The sequence below is a fragment of the Lagopus muta genome, chromosome 1 (genome assembly GCF_023343835.1).
Source record: "Lagopus muta isolate bLagMut1 chromosome 1, bLagMut1 primary, whole genome shotgun sequence".
Lineage (NCBI taxonomy): Eukaryota > Metazoa > Chordata > Aves > Galliformes > Phasianidae > Lagopus > Lagopus muta.
The window spans coordinates 135,846,011-135,869,188 of NC_064433.1; the positions used below are offsets into that span (position 1 = coordinate 135,846,011).

Here is a 23,178-nt window from a genome sequence, read left to right on the forward strand (position 1 = left end):
TCAGTTCTTAAAATCATACTGAAAATCTTGTTGCTTTTATTCACGTAATGCTTAATATCTTGGAAAATACAATCAATAAGTTTTCAGTTCTAGAACAACTAAATGTTATGCTTAACAAAATGCTAAAAGAGGATGTAAAAAATAAATGAATGTCTTACAATTAACTTAATCAACACAGCAGGTCTCAGTTTCGGATGACTGTGAAACTTTCAGCTGTAAAAGATGAGTGAGTTTTGCCCTTCCATAAACATGCAGCTGTTGTTGAAACCGATGGAAACACTGTAAATATATATATATATATACACACACATATGTATGTGTCTGCATCAGAGGGCAGAATCTGACTTGGATCTTACAAAATGGGACTTTGCAGCTGACACTCGTGTTTGTTTTTCTTCAAACAAATCGAACTCTCACGTGTCTCACATTGTCCAGATCCTGCAACCGCAACTCACATCAAACATCAGCATATAAAAGGTCATCACTGTACAATCACTTTTTGAAAAGTCAGTGTCAAAACCATAAAAAAACCCAGCTAATTTAAGAAAACCAGACGCACTGTTTAAGTGCTGAGGTTTGTGTTAGCTTTTTTCTGCTTCAAGTACAAGAATCCATTAAAACATAAAAGGCAGAAGTGGCTCCAAAAATGACAAACACTCTAACAGCACACTTGTAGCTTTACTAACACTTGTTAGATGCTGTAGTTAATTGAAAAACAATGTGAACACAACAAGGTACATACAGACACCCACTGCCATTCCTGTGCCCTGCAAACACTGCTGGCTGCAGAGCTCCCCAAGCTGCACAGCGCTGGGCAGCACCACCGTGTGCAGGAGGGGGCCCTGGGACTGCCAGGCACCTGACACACTGGAAGTGCTTCAGGCCTCACAATGACACAAATCCACATTTTGTTTCTTTAGACTTGGAAAGGTGAGATCGCTTCTGAGGTTTTCTATAAATATTCCTGTAAAACTATTAGAGATTTGATATCTCAAGGTGAATCTAATAAAACATCAGACTGCTTTTACATTGGGCAAATGGTGTTCGCTCTGCTTTATGTAAAAAAGCAATCATATCCCTTTGTTGTAAGATACTTTATACATCTCCAGTCACTCTTTCCTTTATTTCAGAGGAAGTAAGAGAAAGCTATGACAATTTTGTTGATGTTGGGCTTCTGAAACAGCTCTATGTGGCGATGTTGAATCTGAAGTTCATCCCTTTCCACAAGTCTTTCCTCCAGTTTGTTTTATTCTGCTTCCTCACTCTTCTCAGAGCCACCTCCCACTGAGTTTTCCACCTCGTATTTTTTGTCAAGAGCTTCTTCAGAAGACTTCCCACTGCAGTCATAGGCTTTACTCGTGGATCCCGTATGCGTTCGGATGCGAGCCCCTGGCTGGTACAGCTGCATGGCTGGGCGATCCTAGGGGGGAGCAGATGAGGTTAACTCTCTGAGAAACCTGTGTGGGATACACAGGTGGGGTTTTAAAGAGATTAGTTTTTGTGAAGAAAGCAGATTTTGTGTTAAATTACTTCATGTATCGTAAGAGCTGGGAAAAAATGAAGTGTAATGAAAATCAACTGAGTATTTAATATCTGTCTTGCTTCCAACACTATTCTTGAAAGCCAAGCATTTTGAATAAGTGAAGAAAGCTGTAAAAAGGAAAGATCTTATGACACATTTGACATAAACAAGGAGAAATACTGCTGGCTGTTATCAAACACAGTACTACTATGCATGCCTAGGTAAAACTCTGAAATATGTTGCTACTTTCACCAGCAGCAATCAGAAACGACAGCCTGCACACTTGCAACTTGGCAGATGAGTGACAAATATTAACTATAAGCACAATGAAATGAGACAAACCAGTAGGCCCATTAGCAGATAACAGCTAGAAAATGATCCTCAACTGAATGTGTTCAGTGCTGCTGACTCAGTCGCATGTGTGACCCAACAACATGCTGATTTGACCACTGGGAAATGGGAGAAAAAGAGGAAAAGAGACCTTGAGCCTGCAAACAGGGAAGTTCCACAGCTCTTGCGAGTGCTTTTTATTCTTGAAATTTCAAGAATAAAATGTATTGCAGAAACACTGCTTAAGAAGCCTTTTCCTAGTAGACTGTTTATTTTACTCACGCAAATACCAGTTTTTAATGTTACAGAGCAACCCATTCACCACAACCACAGCTTTTTGATCAAATTCTTGCATTAAGCTTTGCAAACAAAATAAGCAGCCTATTTTAAAACAGCCCTTTTTTTCCCCACAAACTGACCCACACGGCTTGCACAGTGAGTCCACCCGGGCCAGCTTTGTATGTGATCCATATGGACTCATGCCACACGTGACCAGCTCACTCCTTGGCAGCTCTCGCCCCCAACCCATATCAGGAATTGGTTTGAAAGAAGAGATTCACATGCTGAATAAATTTCTACACAAAATAATGTTTCAGTCATCTTGTGCAGAAAATCTAGGAGCAGAACAGATAGAGAATGAGGTTGACAAGGATAACCACCTCCTGAAAAGACTCTGGCACATCCATGAAATCAGAGCCTGAGAAAAATGATGCCCGTGTCCCTGGGAGATGAGGAGGAACAGCTCTGCTACACACCCTGCTACCAGCCCCATTTGCACTGGTTTTGCACCTGTTCTTTCCCTGACATTGAACACAAATCCTAAGCAAACAACATCCTTCTCCAACGGACAGGTATACAATATTGAAGAAATGGCACATTCCTCTAAATACCTTCTACATACCTAAATACTTTCTGAATTAGCTATTTAGATATGTCACTACTCACGTTATGTCCTTAGTGATGTCCTGGCCAATTGTAAGGGCTTTATGGGCAGGGTAATGGAAACACAAAGATGAGCATGCCACAGTTGTTGAGTTTCATTGCAAACTAGAAGTATAACAATTTTTAATAGGCTCATAAAATACAAGGCTTCCAAGAATAGCATTCTAAAAATGCTAGGATTGAAAGTAAGACAGAAGGAATTGTTGAATATGATACATACAAATCAGCAGAGACCTGTGACCGTAACTTATTTTAACTGCTGTTGTTCTTTGACAGCAATGAAAAGAAGTTGGGGTTTTACTGAAAATGAAATAAAGAATTGTTCTGTCTTTTTTTTTTTTTTTAAAAAAAAGCATCTTTATGCTAAGTTTGCAAAAGGAAAACCTGTGATCTTGAAGCATATTTAACTAATGAAAGATTATCCTAAATGAATAAAAGAACCTTATTTCTTATGCGCTCCTTTTTGGATGCCATGTCATCACACTTGTCCTCTTTACCCAGTTTGTCTACTGCCTCCACAGTGAAGCTGTAGTTGTGGTTCCCTTTCTTTCCTCTGTCTTGGTTGTATCCTTTCCCCCATTTCAGCTCTTCTTCAGTCCTTCTCACAAACTTGTCAAACTCATAGTGAGTTCTATGCTTTCTGCCATCATCCAGTCGATACCTTTGCCTTTCAGGTTCTTTTTCTCGAAATCTTCTCTCCAAATCTCTTTGCTCTTTGTCACTATCATTTTGTGACCTGTATGAGTGTAGAAAAAGAAAGGAAATCCAAGCAATAAACAGCTTTAAAAAAAAAAGCTATTGACATATGGAATACAAAGCTTCATTTTGTCTTCAACAGTCTTTAGGTCAGTTATGTATGAAGACTTTTTCCTTTAATAAAGAAGAGTTATGTGCAATTTTGCTGAATGTCTCACTTATGTATCTCCAGCTCTCCATGATGCATTAAGTTCAGAAAGTAGCAGATAAAACTTTGCAAGTAAAATCTGGTTTTTGTGCACCTGCTGTGCTGCTCCAACCTTTATCCCCCTCTGCAATCCCATAAGTGGTTCCCCAGTGCTCCTCACATAACCCTGTGCTGCATCACCAGGTCTTGTGGCTGCTCTTGAGAAGAGCCGTACCTATGGACGAGAGTGCTGCCTTGAAAGGAAGCATTCAGGGCCCAAAGGAACTGTGCACATCCTGCACAACCATTTATTAGCAAAAGTTATTCACTGACAAACATTGGAACTTTGAGGAGGTATCTGAAAATGAATGCTTGCGTTCCCAGCATTTATTTTGTCTCCAAACACTTTTGCCTACCTTAATATTTCTTTTTGTTGGGCATCATTACCTTATCACCACGTAATACTTAAATTTATGCTCTGCTGCAATGGGTTCATATTATAAAGACTCTTAGTTTGCAACATTTTGCTGCCTGTCTGATACAACTCTCAGCTCTCCCATTCACTTCATTGTTCCAGTTCAGCAAGCCTGCGCTTCTCTCATAAAACAAAACTGTAAATAATGAAGGAAGATTACAGAGCAGATTAAATTTTAAAAGCAGCAAATATGGGTAGTTTCTTTTTGTATGTTTCATACATTTGAATGCTTAAAATTGAAGGTCCTAGCAAGGCTCTGCAGCGTGTGGTGACCAAAGACAGGGGGCACACCCAGATTCGCTGCTGCAGAGCTTCCCAGTGCCCTGCTATCTCCTCCTGCAAGTGATAGAGGAACACTTGTGCCCAGTGAGAGGGAGACAGACCCCAGCTGCAGTGTGGCCGGAGCAGCTTTCTACAGTTCAGTCACAGGGAAGAGGAGTGGAAACAAAGGGATAAGCAATAACTTGATTACAAAGTAAATGTAGAAAGCCATAGCTAGCAAGCCTTAAATCAGCCCCTCACGTAGAGTTCCAAGTTCTGGTTTATTTCTGTGTCAATAACACAGTATCTATTAACCCTAATAATCAATAGTCATGATGAAGCAAACACTTGGAAAGACAAGGTAACTTACTGTACATGCACAGCCAAAAGGATTCTCTTCTACACTTGGAAAAGCTATACTGATGCCTTGTTAAATTTACAGGATCAATACTGAAAATGCTATATGGCAGAACATAAAGCTTAGTCCATAAAAAGCCTTACTAGCAAAAAATTGACTTGCCCCTACGAGCATTTTTGGGCACTTTTCCTGTCCTGTTTTTCCTTTGCTGAAGAACATCAACTCAAGATTTCCTGAATATTTTCATTTTCCACCAGAGAATGGAAGTTTTCAGCACCTTCCAGGACCTTTCAGAACATGGCATGCTGAAACTTTGAGCCCATGTTTCAGGTCCCTGGTCACAGATAAAAGAGATGAGCAATATATGTAAAATATCACGGGTGAATCAAGTGTTTTACTTAGCAAATTTGTTGGGTTTGTTTTCCATTGTTTACAGTTCTTTACTTTTCTGTTTGCTTTTATGAGAACATTTGCAGCTCCTGTATGCTCTTCACAAAACTCAGTAAGCTATGAGGAGAATGGTCACATTTAAAGTACTCAGCCTCCTACAGCGCAGTCCTGATCTTTCTCTGACACATCACATATACAACCTTAGGTAAGCTGTTTAAATGCTGTGTTCACCCATATGTATAAGTTACACACACACATGACATCTCAGACGCAGCTCTTTCATTTTGCAAAGTACTTTTTTTGAGAGCTCAGTGGAGAACACAATTGGAAAAGTGTTATTTATCTTAGCAACATTACTCTTATATTACGGCTCTCTTGGGTGAATCCTGCTCACAGTGGGACACAGACACCAAAGAATAGAAGAGAGAATCAGCTGCTGAAACTTCCAACACACTTTGAGTATACAGTAGCTGCAGAAGCGAGCTATACCTTGTTCCCACTATTGCATATGCTACACAAAAGGCAGTGAGAGACAGAGACAACCTTCTGCAACTATTACCTCCACTATTTTGCCAGTGTCCCAAATCAAACACAATCATCTGCTTTTTGCAGTGAAAATAAAGAAGGTGTGATGAAAAGAGAAGACTGGAGGCAGTTTAGACTTTGACATCGGTAATGGAAACGGGGCTTTATCCAAGCTCTTGATATGGAATGGGTGAAATAAGAATGAAACTCTCAATTACTTTTCATGCAGAAATCCTTCCAATCTGGGATTTCAAAGCATTTCACAAATAATAAACTGCATCCACTATTACTACCATCAGGTCAGTAAGTTGTTACTAAACACCTTTTACAAAAAGGACAGTGAGAGATTCATACACATGCAAAATGAAATCAGCTCCCTTCTGACGAACACCCAACCAAGCTCTTACATCCTGGCTAAGCCTTCAAATCAAAGATTTTTGGAACTAATTTGGAGCCTCTAAGATAAATAACACTTACTTCTCCTTAAGCTCTTTTAATGAACCTTCCAACGACTTGGATCTGATACTCCCAGGTCCAGGAGACTTATCCCACTTGTTTTCTTCAGTGTCAGCTTCTTCACCTTTTTCTTTGTGCCTCTCACTGGCTGGCTCATCTCCTTTTTCAGGCTTCTTAAGAAGCTAAAAATATTTGTTCATGTTATGACATAAAGTTATTATCTTTATATAACGGACATTTTAACAACATATTGAATATAACAACGACCTGTTCAGATTTAAGATATCTTATTAAATGCTGTGAATATCTTTTATAAAGTATATATTTTTAATAGTTATTTTTTGAACAGCAGTTTCCTTTTGGTAAGGAGGTGCAGTCACTAACAGGCATTCACCAGCATGCTTTGAATTTGTCAAGAATATTGGAGAAAGCACTTACCTACTCTTCTCTCCTGAGTTTTATGTATAGTCAATGATTTCTTAGAAATCATGTAACAACAGAGCTCAACGTCATTGCCAATCAAATAAAAGCAGAACCTCTACAATACTACAAGAAGAGCAGGATTAATAGTTCACTCCTTCAAGTATTATATATAAAATGTGTGACGCTATTCGGGACTGACTGGCATGTGGAAATTGGTGCTTCGTATGAATACACCTTAACAAAAACACAGACTGAAGGAAAATGAAGGAGTTAGCAGGAAATACTGTATTACTTTGTAACTTTGGAGATTAAACCTTTCAAGAATTCTGTTAATTCCTCAACAAATAACCCACACAGGGCAGTATCTAGAGTTACAGCAATAACCTCTATAGAAGGACCAAGTGTCTCAAGGTAGTCTTCTAACATTTCAATAACGAGTAGAATATCTCAACAAACTTTTCATTCCACCTTTTTTTTTTTCCCCCTGAAAAGTTTTTATTCTTCACTACCTAGGAGAACCTACAATGTTTCTCTCAGGTAGTATTTTTCCTTTCCTCAGGGACAGAACTAGTTTTCAAGGTCACATTCCCATAGATGACAGATCAGAAATACTAGGGCTTTTTGGACAACAAATTTTGGGGAATATCTCTTAAAGGACAAGTCCCTTTTGTTCTGAAGTTCTAGAATGTTTGCCCTTACACACAAATATGAAAAAAAAGTAGCTGCTTCAGAATGTGCTGTTCCCATAAATTTAGATGGGGGCAAGTGTTGTCTGAGATGAAAAGGAAGAGGAGGAAGATACATAGCTTTGTGGTTTGACTCCCTCACAAGATCTGGAGTGAATCTCTGCATCCTTGTATTAGGCTACAGACTACATCAGTTTACCTCATCAAAGACCTACCAAACTTTTCCAGCACCACCAAATTTAAATGAAGTGAACAGGGTTTTTTTTATGTTTCTTGTCTTATACAAAGAAGGTTTTAAATGTGGAGACTTAATACCACAAAATGCATCCATCTAAGTCATTAAAAGCACATCCGTTCAGAGTGTTAAAATATAACACAGATTGAAATTATATATAATGTGGTTACTATATACAATTAGTACAGTTATATATGATAATATTTACACATTCTATGAAATTAATGTATAATTATAACATTATTAAAATATATCCTTATTTATAAATTATAACAAGCCTTTTTAATAACTGGGTAAAAGGATACTATTAAAATAAACCAGTTCTGAGCATAAACAAAAAACACCCTCAGCACATACGGCTAGATTTACACGACAAAGAGCTAAAAGCCATATTTGCATTAATGCTCTGATGTGTTAGCACAGAGCAATCTGGTTCTGTCAGGTTATGTCAGCACAGAATGTGGCATTGTTATATAAGGACATACAGTTGCCTGTCACTGTAACTGCATTAGCACATCATTGCATCTAAGGTTATCAGTCAGGCTTTTCAACAACAGTGCTCAGCCTAACCCTTACTTTATTCCTCCTTCCAGTAAAAACGACTTTGCTATCACCACACCATACCGTGGTACACGGTATTAACAGCCTGAAACCAAAAGAACTTCTGAGTAACTTCAGCAGAGGAGGTTTGCTTTGGTTTTGTTAAGGTACCTTGATCCTTATCTCTTTGTCAGAAATTTTCTTATGTTTCTCTGCTTCTTTCCTTTTACGTCTTTCCTCTTCTCTGCGTTTCCTTTTCTCTTCTTCTCTCAGACGCTTCTTCTCCAATTCCCTCCGCCTCCGTTCCTCCCTTTTCTCCTCTCGAATTCTCTGAAGAGTTCAAAACGATTAATTGTGAATTGCCCAAAGGAAAACCACTTGAAACATAAATGTTGAACTTCAGGCAAAAATCTGAACGTACCTGCTTTTCTAATTTTCTATTTTTAATATATTCCAAAAGGGGTGTTGTTCTTCTAGCTAAAACACAAAAAATTTGTGATATAGTGTTCAACTCCTAAAATATGTACTCATTTCTTTACTTCAGTACTAATCCCTTCTTTCTAACTTTATCTGCAAGAGAGCCAAATAATATATAAATCTATTTATTTTGTATGGATGGTGTTCCCATCATTCCACTTTAGAAGCACATTATTTGGGATTGTTGGTTTTTTTCTTTTGCTGATAGGGTAAGAAGCAACAGAGATAAGTTGCTTGATTATTTAACTTTTAAATTTAAAATCATATATTTTCAGAAAATGGCATTTTTCTCTTGCTCATCAAAAAAATAACCGTGTTCAGTATCTAATTCTACCACATTCCTACTACTGTATCTATTTCTCTTTTAACTTTTGTACATCAAAACCTAGTTAGATTGCTGTTCATGTACAGTCCACATATCTCACATATCACTCTTCAGTCCCAAATTTCAAAGTACATTATGAAAGAAACATTCTCATTCACATATAACATTTCCATTGGACTCCCATTTAGCATTCACCATTCCATGGAAAAACAAGAATAATAAAAGATAAATAGGATATAGGATATAGGATACAACAAAGTGTCAATAGATTCAACAAAGCTCTGGTTTCCCAAATAACGTATTTGGGTGATCATTTGCTGGATCACACAGCCATTCTTACGTTACAGAACTATCTTCACACCCCAAAATCAAGCCTAAGTCACTTGCCTGAGCCATCCTCAAATTCTACTGAAGCTTGAAGACATCATCAAATTTTGTATCATACATAAGGCACCTACGATTGTCAATGCTGAATTCAAATTTGAACCCACATACTGTGAGCAGAAAAGAATGTTACAGAAAATACTTAGCTAAAAAATGCTCTACAATTTTTATAGTCTCTTCCTGAAACCAGTAGAAAACAGCAAATGATACGATTTGGAAGAAAGAACAGAAAAGGGAAAAGAAAAAAAGAAATTCTCAATCAAATTTCAAATGGCGTAGCCGAAATCCAGACATACCCTCCTATCCCAAAACCATTTGAATGTTTTTGTTTAGAATATCTAAATAACTTAAGAGCAAAAAACAAACAAACAAGAAACCTAAACAAAAAAGCTTTGTTGTGAAGTTATGAATTAATAAGTTTGATTTGATTCAGTGTTTATCTTTAGCAAATATCAGTGTTCAAAAGCAAGAAGCAAAACAGACTTGCTGGTTTGGGATATTCCTCTCTCTACCCCTATACTTCCAGTGCTTTTTCTTTCTTTCCTCTGTGCCCACAATTTCTGACAAATTTTAGCTCCTCACTGTCCTCCCTTCCAGTCTCCCAAATCTGCAGCTCTGCTGCCCTCTCCTGCCCCTGTAAATTCCCTGTCTGAGCATCTCTGGTCATTTCCACACGCTGGAATTGACCACAGATTGTCACCAGAAGGTATGAGGAAGAATCTGCCACACCAGGGGTCCAGCACCTGATTCTAGACATGACTAAGGCTGCAGTGCAAGGGGTTGGATCAGAAATGGCAACATGGAAGTTCACAGAAGAGAGGCAGTGTGACGGGTACTATCAGAAGAGGAAGATAAAAAAAAGATGCATATCAATAAAATTTGAATCACACTCCCCTCATTTATAAGCCTTACTCTAAATAAAAATCTAAGGTTTTTCTGTAAACGTTTAAGAAATGTTGAAAGAAAATACATTACAAAATGAAGAAATCCATCAGCAACAACTTTTATATTTTATCTTGCTTTCTACAAACAAGCCAGAAGAATGAGCTTACCTTTATCCTGTTACAGAGAAATTCTGTTTTATATCTCTCTGTCACACTGAAATTGAGGAGCTAACGCATCTGACGTGATGCACAAACCATGCTGGCTTGCAGTAGCAACGCTACCTGGAGAAATGCTGAGAATGTAAGGCCCAATTCTGCCAACAAAGTCCTGGGCACATCTTTCATTAACTTAAGTAGTTATTAGCACCTTTGAAACTAGACATACACATAACCTAACGTCTCACACGTTTTTGCTATAAACTTGCCATCCATTGAAGTGATCTATGTTTTTGTACTGATAGCAAAAAACAACTGATTAGATTTTCTGTGGTTTAACACACACAGACTGTTAACATTCCTTATGTCGAGCTGCTTTCAGGCAACTTTGTTATTTTGAAATCTGTGGCTCTCAAAGCTGATCATCTTCACTGCGAGTCAGAGTATTTTTAAGTTCATCTTTCTGGAAACTGTAGGCTTTCTTAGAAAAAGTTGAGTGCTTGTGCTCTGCTCTTCAATACTAGGATGATTGGGGGGTAAATAAAAATTACTGGGGAAACTTCCATAGTGAGAAGAGCCACAGTGTTACTGATAGCAGAATTTGCTAAATGGCCACAGTTCTGCAACTTCCATTTCCTCTACATTGTTGAAGTTCCACATCTTCCCAGCACACTATTAATTTATGCACATGAAGAAAAACTAATGCTGCTCTGCATAAATGCTTGTTACACACAGGGACCAAAAAACAAAACAAAATAAAACAAAAAAAAGAGCAGGCTACTTTTCAATTATAAAGAAATAACAGCAAAAGTTGGTTTTTGGTTGGTTTTGTTTGTTTGTTTGTTTTTTCCTAGCAAATTGTCACACCAGGGAAAAGAGTGAGTGCTCTACAGGTTGTCACTTAGAGGTGCAGCACACCAATAATCCCTGTTACCCTGAAAGCTGAGTTCTGGCAGCTGCCAAGTTCCAGTATTCTGGAAAGAGTTATCTGTGTTTCTCAGTGTGATGTAGCACTATTATTTAGAGGCTTTGAAAAGACATAGATCACATCACATCTGCAATGAAAAACAGGTCTTCCCTACCAGGAAAATTTTCTCTCAGTAATGTAAGAGTTCTGAAAGAGCTTTGACAATGTGCTAAAATGCAGAACTACTCCAAGCCAGAGCTGGGCAGGGCTTCTTGCCCTTAGCATGATGGTAGGGAGGCTTCATCACCTGTGACCACCTCCTGCAATGCTTACTGCTCCTCATCATTCATGTCTGTGCTGCAAACTCCTTTAACAGCTTTATTTTTCTCTATGTAGTTCAGTATTCTAACAGCCCTAGCAATTAAGATATTCTGACCTCAGAAAAACGTGAGCAGTCAGCACTGCTGTACTGAGTGCTGCATTTCATCCCATCTGCTTTTTTTTTTCCCCACATCTTTCCAGGTCTGTTTTGTGCATCTTCTAATAACAGCCTTCTTCTACATGTTTGCTGATAGTCAAATAATTATCTAAAGCATGGCACTGCTGTGGAGTGTTACAGTCACTAAGTCAGTCCCATAAAGGTACTCTTTGAAAGACTGAATTGAAAAGAAGACAAAGCATCATATTTCTGTTATACAGCACAATATGGATCACAGCACACAGTTTGCCCTTCGTTGACAACACACTCATGATTTGTGCTTGTAACTAGTAATATTCATATTGCTGAAACCTGTAATTGAAATTTGATGTAATTTGTTCAGGAAGATTTCAGCGATATCTTATTAAAGATTCCCCATGAGACTGTGAAAGTCATGCTGCATGCATATAGAGAATAAAGCATAGCCTTACTTTCAAAGCTTTTGCAAAAGCTTGCCCATGAGAACAGAGGTCATTTCATGTTTCACAATAAAAGCAGCTAATGTCAGAGAGCAACTGTTAGGCATTTAGCTATTTTATCTTTTGAAAATAAATCTTACATCTTTTTATAACACATCCGTAAGCATTTAGAAGTACGAAGGACCTAACTGAAGCCACTCCCCATGCAGAACTTCTGGTGAAGTCAAGTGATTCCATGCACGGAGCCTCGAAAGAACAGGAGAGGTGTTTCCTCTCACTACTTGGCTGGGGAATAAAATTCCTAAGTGTGATAACCTCAGCCTCTACCAGATTGAACAGGTCATATCATGCAGTAATACCTTAAAGATATAAAAATAATATATTAAATATTCTCAAAAATAAGAAAAGTCAAGAAAACAGACCAATGAGTTCCCTTGTTTTGGCCTCAATCTCTCCCAAAAGAGTCTCAGGATTGGCACAGATTTTCTCTTCATCAGCACAGTAACTTTCTAAAAATTTCCTATATTCTGGGTCTGTGAAGATAAATTTTTGAACTATGTTAGTACTTCACACGACAGAAATGGAATCTATTTTCCACTGTGACATCATGAAGGTATGCTTACCATCTTCAATGCTCCCAGCCTTGGCATCTTTCTTTTTCAACTTCTTTTTAGAAATCTTCTGAAATGGAGCAAATTCAACCACTGCAGGGTACTCCAAACCTTAAAAGAGATCATCACTTAATTTTTATTTTGGGAAGCATTCCTTGTATTCAAGTAAGGTTTTCCAAACCCTTCAAATCTGCGTTGGGTAGCCTTACTTGAAAGCAAAGGTGGATGTTTCTAAATTCCCATCCTAAATTTCTAAGGACAAATCGCACATGGCTGTATTTTGGATTCAAAACAAAATACTTTAATATTTGAACCACATACTTCAACATTATTATTATTACATTATTATTTTGACATGCTAGCAAAAGCTGTCAAAATGAAGACGAGTGCTGTTGCACAGCAAGTTTTACATTATCATTTATAATTCTCTTTCAATTCTTCAAAGATTGCCATTGAATAGAAAAAACTGACATCAAATCTCATGCTGACAAACAAGTAAGTACTACTGGGAGGTGAATTTTAAACAACTGAGCAACTTCTGTAACATTTTGTCGCCAGAAATCTAAATTAAAAAAAAAAAACCAACCAACCAACCAACTGGCTAATATACAGTTGAAAGAAATGCTGCCTTCTTTCAGAATTCTAAAACCCACAGTGTACAAGTGTGTGAAACTCTTCCTTCCGCTTTCTATTATGGTGAACTACACAACTTCTAGTTTGTGTTTATTGGCTAGATTCTTTGGTTTTGAGTTTTGCCTTGCACCCTGGAATCGTCTTTGGATTGCTATGAGGACAGCGTGTAGCTTTTGAATTTTGCCTGGTTTCCACTTAATGCAGGTTCAAGACCACACTTAGCTCAAGTCTACTGAAAATATGATTTAAATCTGTTAACCATTCTGAACCTAGTAATCCTTATTTTAGATTGAGCCTCATAAATGAAACGCTGCCACAAGCTTCACTAGAAGGCACTTGCAATCCAAGCTTGGGCTTGGTATTTGCAAACAACCATGCCAAACTGACTAGCTGTCTCCAAACTCAGTTTTGTAGTGTACACAATATTCTGGCTTCAATCCAGCATAACATTGAGGAATGTGCCTAATTTAGACTACGTGGAGTCTTGGCAGAATCATAAAAATAGTTTATTTCTACTTCAGCTAAAACAACCCAGCTGTTTCAGAGAAGAAGGCAAGATGAAACACGAACATTAAGGAGCTCTGTTAGTAAGGAGTTGCCCTGTCTCCTACTTTACAGCAGAATTTGAAATCTGGCGATCACATACAGTGAGGAATGTGCTGTTCTCCACCTTTGGAAAAATCTATCCAAATCCAAGTTAGAAGCTTATCACAGAATTAACTGGTTTGGGTTGGAAGGGACCTCAAAGATCAGGTTGTCCAAAGCCCCATCCAACCTGGTCTTGAACACTTTGAGTGATGAAACATATGAAATATCTGAGGTAGGAAAAGCTGCAGAGATACTTATTAGTTTGGCAGACAGCTTCAATGGAGAATAACTCTCCAGTAAGACCAGACAAGACTATTTCACAGGACCTCTGCAACACTCAGCACACAAAATAGACAGTGTTCAATAAAACCCACAAATCAAGTTTCTTTTTATACAACCCACGCAATTTTTAACAGAATCTGCAAGTGAGGCAAGGAACAGCTACAGAACACACTGTTTCTTGGCTATGGCTGCTTAAAACTATTGTAGATCAGAATTTATGCACACCTACATTACAGAGATCTGTTGGACAAACTTGCAAACTGAACATTTCAAAGGCGGCAACTAATCTCATCACTCCTTTGCTTGCAACTCAAGATGTTCAGGCTCTTATCGACAAATACAGGTAAGCACACACAGTTATGGAAATCAGGCTGAAAGCATCTGAGGTTCTATCAAACATAAATGCTCTCTGAAAAGTCAAGGCATACATATCTCATATCGTGCAACCAAAATGGTGAGGACAATGGTTTTGGTTTTGCTTTCTCAGCAGGGGAATGCATAGCACTGCTTTATCTCACAGAAACACACCAAAGAATCCAGCCACTCGTGCTTGCAATGTTTTGGGTCACTGTTGTGATGAATTGTGAAGCTCACATAAGATAATGAATAGGATCCTGACAGTGTGCTGCTTGAGTTACAAAAATGCAGATGAATTGTGCACACCACGCAGACAAGTAAGACTGCATGGACAAATACATTTTTCACTTCATTATCTTTAAATAGCCAGATTTTGCTTTAGTGTACTTTTATGTAATTAACTGTATATTGAGAAAAAAAAAAAGCTTAATTATAAAAAATGAAATGAATTAATGTTCTAAAATGGTATGTAGGTATGTATGTATTCACATGTAATATCTTACAAATAGTCCAACCTTTATTATCAATGAAGACATAGCCATCAAAGCGATCTCTAAAAAGAAGGATGTCCTCAGGATTTCTAAAGTTAATGTATGCTCTTGAGTAGAGATGAGGATAAAGGCTGCAACAAGAAACAATGTTATTTTCTGTTATTTACTATTCCGTTCAGGCCTGGAAAAATGAAATAGATAGATCACACTGCCATTCTCATTCTCTTTGGGAAACGGCTACCTTAATCATGCATACTTAAGTCTCTACATACATACAAAAATATCTATTATATCTATCAACTCGGTGACTGAATTCCTGATACAACTGTGAAATTTATTCTGAGCAAATGTTTCTAGCTTGTTTTGTCTCCTTAAATTGCAGAGCATACATTTCCATTTCGTGGGATCAAAGCTTGAAGTCTATTTGTTCATGACTTGAGAAATGAATAACAGCAGTGCTTTTGGAGAACTTCTTGGGCATGATAGGAAAGTCTTCCATTGCTGACACAGTAGAAGTAAAAGCTTTCAGTGAACTGGAAGTCGCCAAGCCATCACTGTATTTAAAGAGATTCCCACCTTAAAGAAAGATTAAATAACCTAATACCTGGCAAGCTAATATGCTGCATTCCATACAAATAAACTTAACTGGACATGTGCATGAATATGTATGCAATGTCTAATTGTGGAGAAAAATTACTGAAAAAATCAAAAAACCTTTTTTAGCAAAAGAAAGAACAGGTACTTACCCAATATAATTGTGATCCTTCAAGAATTTGTTGGCACTGGTTCCACTCTAAATATTAGCGTGCCAGATCAAAACCTCAGGGCTGGCACACCACCTCCAGCAATAGAACTATGGTAATGTAATGCATTACCATTCATCAGCTAAGTGTCAGGTGCACACTTAACTCTCTCTCCCACACAATTATGATGTAAAAAGGTTTGGCTTAATCTGCTTTTAGTGATGTCTGCATGTTAATACATTTTTTTAATATACTTGAACGTATCTGATTTGAACGTGAGCCCATAAATTTAATATATCTGTGTTCATTGTACTGCTGCCATACAAGTGCTGTCTTAAGATAAACCCACCAGCAGCAGCAGAAGACAATCAGCACACACAGTTGCAACCAGATTTAAAATCACAGCTATTTCAGAATGAGATTTTCACATCCGGTGAGGAAGAGCAAAGATAGAGGTCACGTGTGTGGCATCTCAAAGAGTAACAGTTACTACAAGTAATCATTTTCTCTTTTTCAGATGTGTGTCTATGTGAATTCCACATTGCATTTTGCAAGGTGACCAAAGAGCAGCACTGCTGATATCTAACCATGTTGTAAAATGCCCCAACTTGTGCTTGACATCGTAGTCAGAAGAAACACTTAATGAAGTGCAAGAGGGCTTTTCTCACTTAGATGTTTTACAAGGTGACTCTAAAGCATGCAGAAGATGCGCCTTCTAATTCTATGGAATTGTTATTTCATACATATTTATTCACTATTTTGACACTCTAGGAAGGGAATAGCCTTGAATGAACTGCAAGCAGGTACCACAGAAGCACAGGACGGCTCAGGCTGGCAGGGACCCTCTGGGTCCCTCTGGTCCAACCCCTGCTCCAGCAGGGCCACTCAGAGCAGGGTGCCCAGGGCCATGGGGCTTCAGAAGATCTCCAAGAAGGGAGGCAACCACAGAAATGCCTGACTGGGCACAGCTAGTGCTATGCTGTTGACACAAAGCAGTGCTGAAAGATGCTACACAGAGCACGCTTCCTTATCCAGCACAGCTCACACAGGTGGTACAGTCTGCTTGCAGGAAACATCTAGACAGCTCAACCTAATGAGCATGGGTACATATAGCTGTGCTTTGCCATGGAGTTCTTCCACACACCCTGCAGAGTTCTATGTTATCAGATTTGCAAACCTCTGGTCTGCACATGAAACACTAGGCATCTCCAGGAGCGCGTGGAGTCATTAGCAACATGCAGTGCAGCTGAAACAAGCCAGCTTCCATCTCAGTGTTTTCAAAGCAAGAAAAAAAAGGATGAAATTTAACCGCTTTCATGATTTTTAACAGTATATACTGTCAAAAAGTAATATTAGAAAACTCTTTAGAAAACAGTAAGAGTTGCAAGTGTCTGCAAAGAAGGAAAGTCTACTGTGACACTTCATAGTTGTGCTGGAAGAAGTGCCTCTTAACTGCTGCATAAGCAAAGAAGTCTGGTAAGTGATGGCTCCCAGGAAGGAACAAACCTCTGTCACTTCAACAATACTATTCCTATCTTACACTCCAAATGTTCTTTAGTGTAAGAGACCTGAAACTGGAGATTGATATGGTTATACAGTAGAAGTACTGAAGATTCACCAAGCAAAAATAACCTTCAGGGTTAGCAGCCTAATCACAGAATGCTTTGAGGTGGAAGGGACCTTTAAGATCACCTGGCTCCAAGCCCCTGCTATAGGCAGGGACATTACTCTCTAGACCAGGTTGCTCACAGCCCCATCCAGCCTGGCCTTGAATGCTTCCAGGGAGGGGGCATCCACAGCCTCACTGGGCAACCTGTTCCAGCCCCTGTCTCACCACCCTCACTGTAAAGAACTCCTTCCTCATATCTAGTCTAAATCTGCTCTCTTCCAGTTTAAAGCCATTTCCCCTTGTCCTGTCACTACTTGCCCTTATAAAATGTCCCTCCCAGCTTTCCTGTAGGCCACTTCAGGTACTGGAAGGCCACTATAAGGCTCCCCCTGGAGCCCTCTCTTCTCTAGGATGAAGGACTCCAGCTGTCCCAGACTGTTTTCATACAGAAGGTGCTCCAGTCCTCTGCTATCATTGCTATCTAAGATTGAGAAGTCCTGAGTTTGAGTTCCTAATTTAATGACCATTGCAGTGCTTTATCAGCCCTCAGTTTCCACAAAACTAACTGAAAAAAGCTACTTCTCTGGCTCGGTGCACAGAACTGCTTGGCCATAGATTTTCTTCTTCTGCAGTAACTTATTACTCACAGTTGGACACATAAGACTCATGAAAAAGAAATAAAAAAACAAACAATTTTCTTCATTATTTCCTTCAGCTAGCACACCAACACCATCCATTTCCCATCTGATTTGGAAATATTATCTTTTCCAACATAGGATTTTTCTAACATTTTTTGCTTAGACTTTGATATCAAAGTATCTTTCAAACAGAGAAACATGTATTAGTAAGAGAACAATGTGCATCTGGAACATGTAAATGTTCTCTGGACACAATCCCTGGAAAGCAAGGATTTAGACTTTGTCTTCAAAAATAAGGGATCCAACGTAATTGAGATACATTTTAAGTCTTCAAGAACTTCACATCAGCAGAAACATACTAAATATACTAAACATACATACTAAAGCATGCTTGTCTACAGTGTGATATTGGTATGCACAGTAGCACAATCAAATTGGATTCTCTCTCCATTACTGTTGCCATGTATCAGGGTAGAAGGTGACAGACAAATAGCTGTGACAATGCTTAGAAAGTACACGTTCCTCCTCTGATGCAGCCACTTCTACTAATAAAGAGCCCGTCCTCAAATGCGAGTGGGCTATCAGTTACATAAAAGCCTGATCTGTGTTTCGGATCCCTTCAAGCTTTTTATCCAACAGCAGCAGTGCATCTGAAAAAAAGAATGCATGAAACTCAACTTCCAAATGGGAAGCTGACTAAACCTAGCAGATCAGAAATGCCTAATAGCGGCCTGGGTTTCAGGGACCTTCCAACTGCAGCTGCCCGCTCCAGATTCTCTCGCCATTTATCCATCCTCTAAGAACTCAGCAGTGCTGCTGAGCAGCAGAAAGCACATGCTTCACACGGCTGGGAGGCCACTGTGGCTGCCATCCTCTCACAAGAAGGTACAGTCCAACTCTCTGAAGACATTGGAGAAAACACAGCTTTTGCTCTGCAGGGCTTTGCCTTCCACACGAGTTCCCCAGGCACTGCTCTACAAAAGGGACCCTGGGCCCTGCACGTCTCCTCCTTTTCTCAATCATCTGCCAGCACAGATACCACCTGGGATTTGAAGTTCAGTTTCGAGATTGCATGGCTAGTTTTACCATCACACAGCTGGTTCTCTTTACCCATGTTTACTTTCTGAAATGCTGCTTTCCATCCACATCATATTTTGGACAGATGCACTGCACATGATGCTGGCATCTCTGTGATATTAATTACAGGCATTTCTATGGAAATAACCCAGACGAGTCTGACTATTCACATGTCTTCACTTCAACATACAGTTTCTTTGCTTTCTGTTGTGCGCTGCAGGATATTCAATCTTTTAGGTAATGGGCATTTTTATAACACTAACTACAACATCCCTTTAAACTTTTACGACAATTTCTACAACAACAGTGTTCTAAAAGCTATCTTTTTCTTATCTTTTAGCAGCATTTTGTAAGAAGAGACAGCAAGGTTGTCATCTAAAATATAAACAGTAACATAAAGACAGCCATCACATTCTAGTTAAAATACTTACCAACTTATCATTTGTGGTGCATGTACATATATATATATACATGCATTAACATACATATATTAAATACATATATAAAATCAACATATTAATTTCGGAGTGCCCTGTAAACTCCTCCACCCAGTCATGCGTTTAAGCATAATTTTGGATCAAACTTGATAACTCTTTGTCTGTACACCAAGCTAAAATCCACTGGCCTTCATCGTTGTCTCTACCTATTGCCATTCATACAGTGGATGGTACTGGCGTAATTTTTAATGAACTGAGCTTTCCCTTTTTACAGATAGAAAACAAGCACAATTTGTCTGGCAGCAAAGAACCAGCAACACCGCAGCTGTGGTGACCAACCAAGAACCACTGCCTCCTTTATCACACCACAGGTGATTCCCTTAAAGGTGTTGTCCTTCAATTCCTGCGTGCACGCTGCCATCCTACAGTAGGAATGCTGTTTGCCTACAATAATCCTCCACAAAACATTGGGAAGCACCTATGATGGCAGAGGAGTGTTGTTTGCAAGATTCTTTGACACAAGGTAGGGCATCAACTACTTGGCTGGCTTTCACAGAAGCAAAGCTCCTGTTCTCATCTCTTTACTCTTACATTTTTAGTGAGTTCTGCAGTCACTGCCAGTCTTGAGGGATGACCCAAGTCCTGCAGGAGCAGAGCTCAACCGCTGCACTAGAGTTCTAGAAGGCTCACAAACACACACAGCCTTAAAAGAATATCTAGAAGATGTAGTTATTTTTTTGGCACCTGAGAACAAGACCAGACCACCAAGTAGGCAGCCTCTTCATTGTCAGCTACAGGTAGCATGCTTATCAAACCCTCCTGAAGGCCACAGAATCAGTGACAAACACACTGCTTTGCTTGTATTTTGATACCAATGTACAAGAGAGAAAACAGAACTTAATGCAGTGAATCAAATGCATCAGAAAAAATGAATGAATTACAACACAAGAGTCAAACTTTGTGAAATGATTTTACTGAAATGGATGTAACAGTGTTACACAATAATGACATCTGAGTTATATGAAACTGTTAAAAGTTTTACAGCTTGGTTATAATAACAGGACATTATAAAATTACAAGTAACCTTTATCACAAGAACAGTAAAACCAGACTTGATATATGGATGCGTATCTTACAAAAACACATGGGTAGACCACAAATGTTTGCTCTGTCCTGTGGGGTAAGATGACCTTGGTAAGAAAAAAGAAGTTCTCTCTCAGCACAACTGGTAGGGGATGCTTAGAGGAAATGTATAAATAAGAGGAAACTACAAAGTGACACTTCACCTGCTGCATCATTTCAGCCATTTGCAGCCCAGGGACTTTGTAATTCAGAACTCACACCCTTGTGTTTAATAGGTCTTCATGGACTAATACTTGTATAGTTCAGTATTTGGCTTCTGAACCATTCTGAACCTCCATTTCTGACATTGTTCTCAAACACAAAGTTGCACAGCTTAAGAGTGAAAAAGTATTATGTCTGTATTCCACAGCTGGAGAAAACTGAATGAACTCTTACAAATTTCTGTTCTCTGGAATCCCCACATGGGGCTAAAATGTGGTCTAACAGCATTTAAGGACAAACTTGTCTGCTTCTGAATCATAATCTGTCCATTTGTATGCCTCACTCTCCTTCCAAAAAGTGTCCTCCTCTCTGAGTAGCTTCTCCAAGCCATTCTTTCATTGGGTAGCATTTAATCTCTATGAATTCACTGCCACTCAACTTCCTGTATTGGTTGCTACTATGTGCCTGGTACAAGATCTAGAAAGAGTGGAATCAGTGGAAGACAAAAAGACCATGTATAGAAAACATGACCTGGGATGGGCAACATGATGCTGGTCCAGTAAAACAACAAATAGTCATAGAAAGCCAACTGTTGCCCGTTGCTTATCTTTCTGAAGACTGGTGATAACCTAGATTCTTACGCCAACACCTGCTTTGGAAAGTTAAAATTTTCATTTTTGAACTGGTTCCTGGCATTTGCGCAGTTAGGATGAAGACACTCTTTGGAGAAAGCAAGCACCAAACTGTCACTAAACAGATATTGGTTTCTTTTTGTGGAATTGACTCTGAGAGAACATGTATATATGTGCATATATAAATATGTACGCCTATGGAGGATGATTCACCGCACACCAAGACAGGCTAAGCTGGGCAAGATGAATCACATCCTTTAGTTATTCTGAGCACAAGGAGATGTAGCAGATAGGATGCTTTGGTTACTTCTATGGTTAAATTCATCTAGAAATCATTCTGTTCAAAAGGGAATGGTATTTTGCCACTGTGATACTGAGTATGTTAATGAATAAAAGTTGATTACTTGGAAAAAAAAGTGGTATGAAATAAAGACAGGAATACATAAGCAAATTAAGAAATTGAGGTCGAATGGCACTCATGAAAAATTTGGTAATATTTCCCCTCAGTTGTCTTTATCATAGCCAATAAACAACAATTTTTACTAATTAAAAGCAGGGTGATAGTTTCAAACAAAACTATGCTCTATATGCACACAAAAAAAATTTGTTGACTGTTGAGTTATGAAAACTGTTAAACTATAAAACTGTTGAGTACATATGAAAGAGACAGGAATGTACTATCTCTGCAAATATATATATCCAAATATTTTATGTAACTTACAAATGGGCTCCATGGACAAAATAAGTAATTGAGTGTCCAAACTGCCTTAATTATGCTTTAAGCACCTGAAATCCTACACAGACAGCTCATCCTCACCTGGGATCAGCAGTGCAAAACTCAAAATAATCATGAGCAGGGAGAGGGTGTAGCTGCTCCTCCAGCTGCTCCTTGGTTAGACAAGGAGGAAGCCGTCGAATAACCACCTGCGTAGATAAAAGGGAGAGTTATCTTCCATCTGAATAGCACGAAAAAAGACCAAATCGATCGCGCCGGTCCTCTTCTAAAAGCCCCTCCTGGGAGCTGCGGCTGCAGCCTCAGCCTCGGTGTCCCTTGGAGGATCGGCGCTGGGCGGTACCCGGCAGCCCAGCACACCGCACACAGGACATCCGCGGCACCGCTTTCCCGATGCGGCACGGCGGAAGGCAGCGCTCCCCACACGGTGCCGCGGTGCCTCAGCGCCCGCAGCCGCACCCCGCCACGAGCGCGGCGGTTACGCGCCCCCACCCCGCCACCCCCAGCCCCGCACCCCTCACTTTGCTCAGCGCCGTTTTTTTCTCATCTCGCAGTTTAACCGGCGCCGAGGGAAGCGGTGGGGCCGGGGACGGCGGCGGGTTGGGCGCGGTGTCCGGCTCCCGGCGCGGAGACTCCCGCCCCAGGGGAACCTCCATGGGTCGCTTCTCGCGGCCGCAGCCGCCGCCCCTCGCCGGTCCCAGCCCAGGCTCCCGCTCCGACCGCATGGAGCCGCCGCCCGCAGCGAGGCGGAAACCTCGCGAGAACTGCCCAGTTGCCGGGCGGAATCTCGCGAGACTTGGCTGAGGGGCGAAGGGAGTTCCTCCGCCCCCGGAGTAGCGACAGCGGGGCTGTCCTCGTCCTTGTGCATCGCTATCGTTGTTCTCATCCCCGTCCTGTCTGCTGGATGTTCTGAGGAGAGGTGCCTTCGGGAATCCCGCAGGGCCTCCATTGTGTGCACGGAAAGGGCAATTGAAGAACTGTCCTATCGTGGTCCACGAGCCCAATTG

The 23,178-nt window shown here is 39.8% G+C and overlaps 1 protein-coding gene across 4 annotated transcripts; it reads right to left on the minus strand.

Annotated features, from left to right (window-relative positions):
* Positions 1 to 22,917, minus strand: UPF3A (UPF3A regulator of nonsense mediated mRNA decay). Of its 4 annotated transcripts, none has more exons than XM_048962598.1 (10): positions 22,693 to 22,917; positions 22,256 to 22,362; positions 15,043 to 15,149; positions 12,680 to 12,778; positions 12,479 to 12,589; positions 8,448 to 8,503; positions 8,198 to 8,356; positions 6,164 to 6,324; positions 3,456 to 3,530; positions 1 to 1,420 (listed from the first exon to the last, which is right to left on the minus strand). In XM_048962598.1, exons 1-10 carry the CDS (start codon positions 22,894 to 22,896, stop codon positions 1,186 to 1,188), a joined length of 1,314 nt encoding a protein of 437 aa, XP_048818555.1. In that variant the 5' UTR covers positions 22,897 to 22,917; the 3' UTR covers positions 1 to 1,185. The 4 variants fall into 4 exon arrangements, with proteins under 4 accessions (XP_048818555.1, XP_048818582.1, XP_048818573.1 ...); XM_048962608.1 differs by having other exon boundaries at positions 1,242 to 1,420; positions 3,292 to 3,530; XM_048962625.1 differs by lacking the exon at positions 15,043 to 15,149 and having other exon boundaries at positions 3,236 to 3,530; positions 22,693 to 22,806.
* Positions 22,918 to 23,178: the final 261 nt, after the last annotated feature.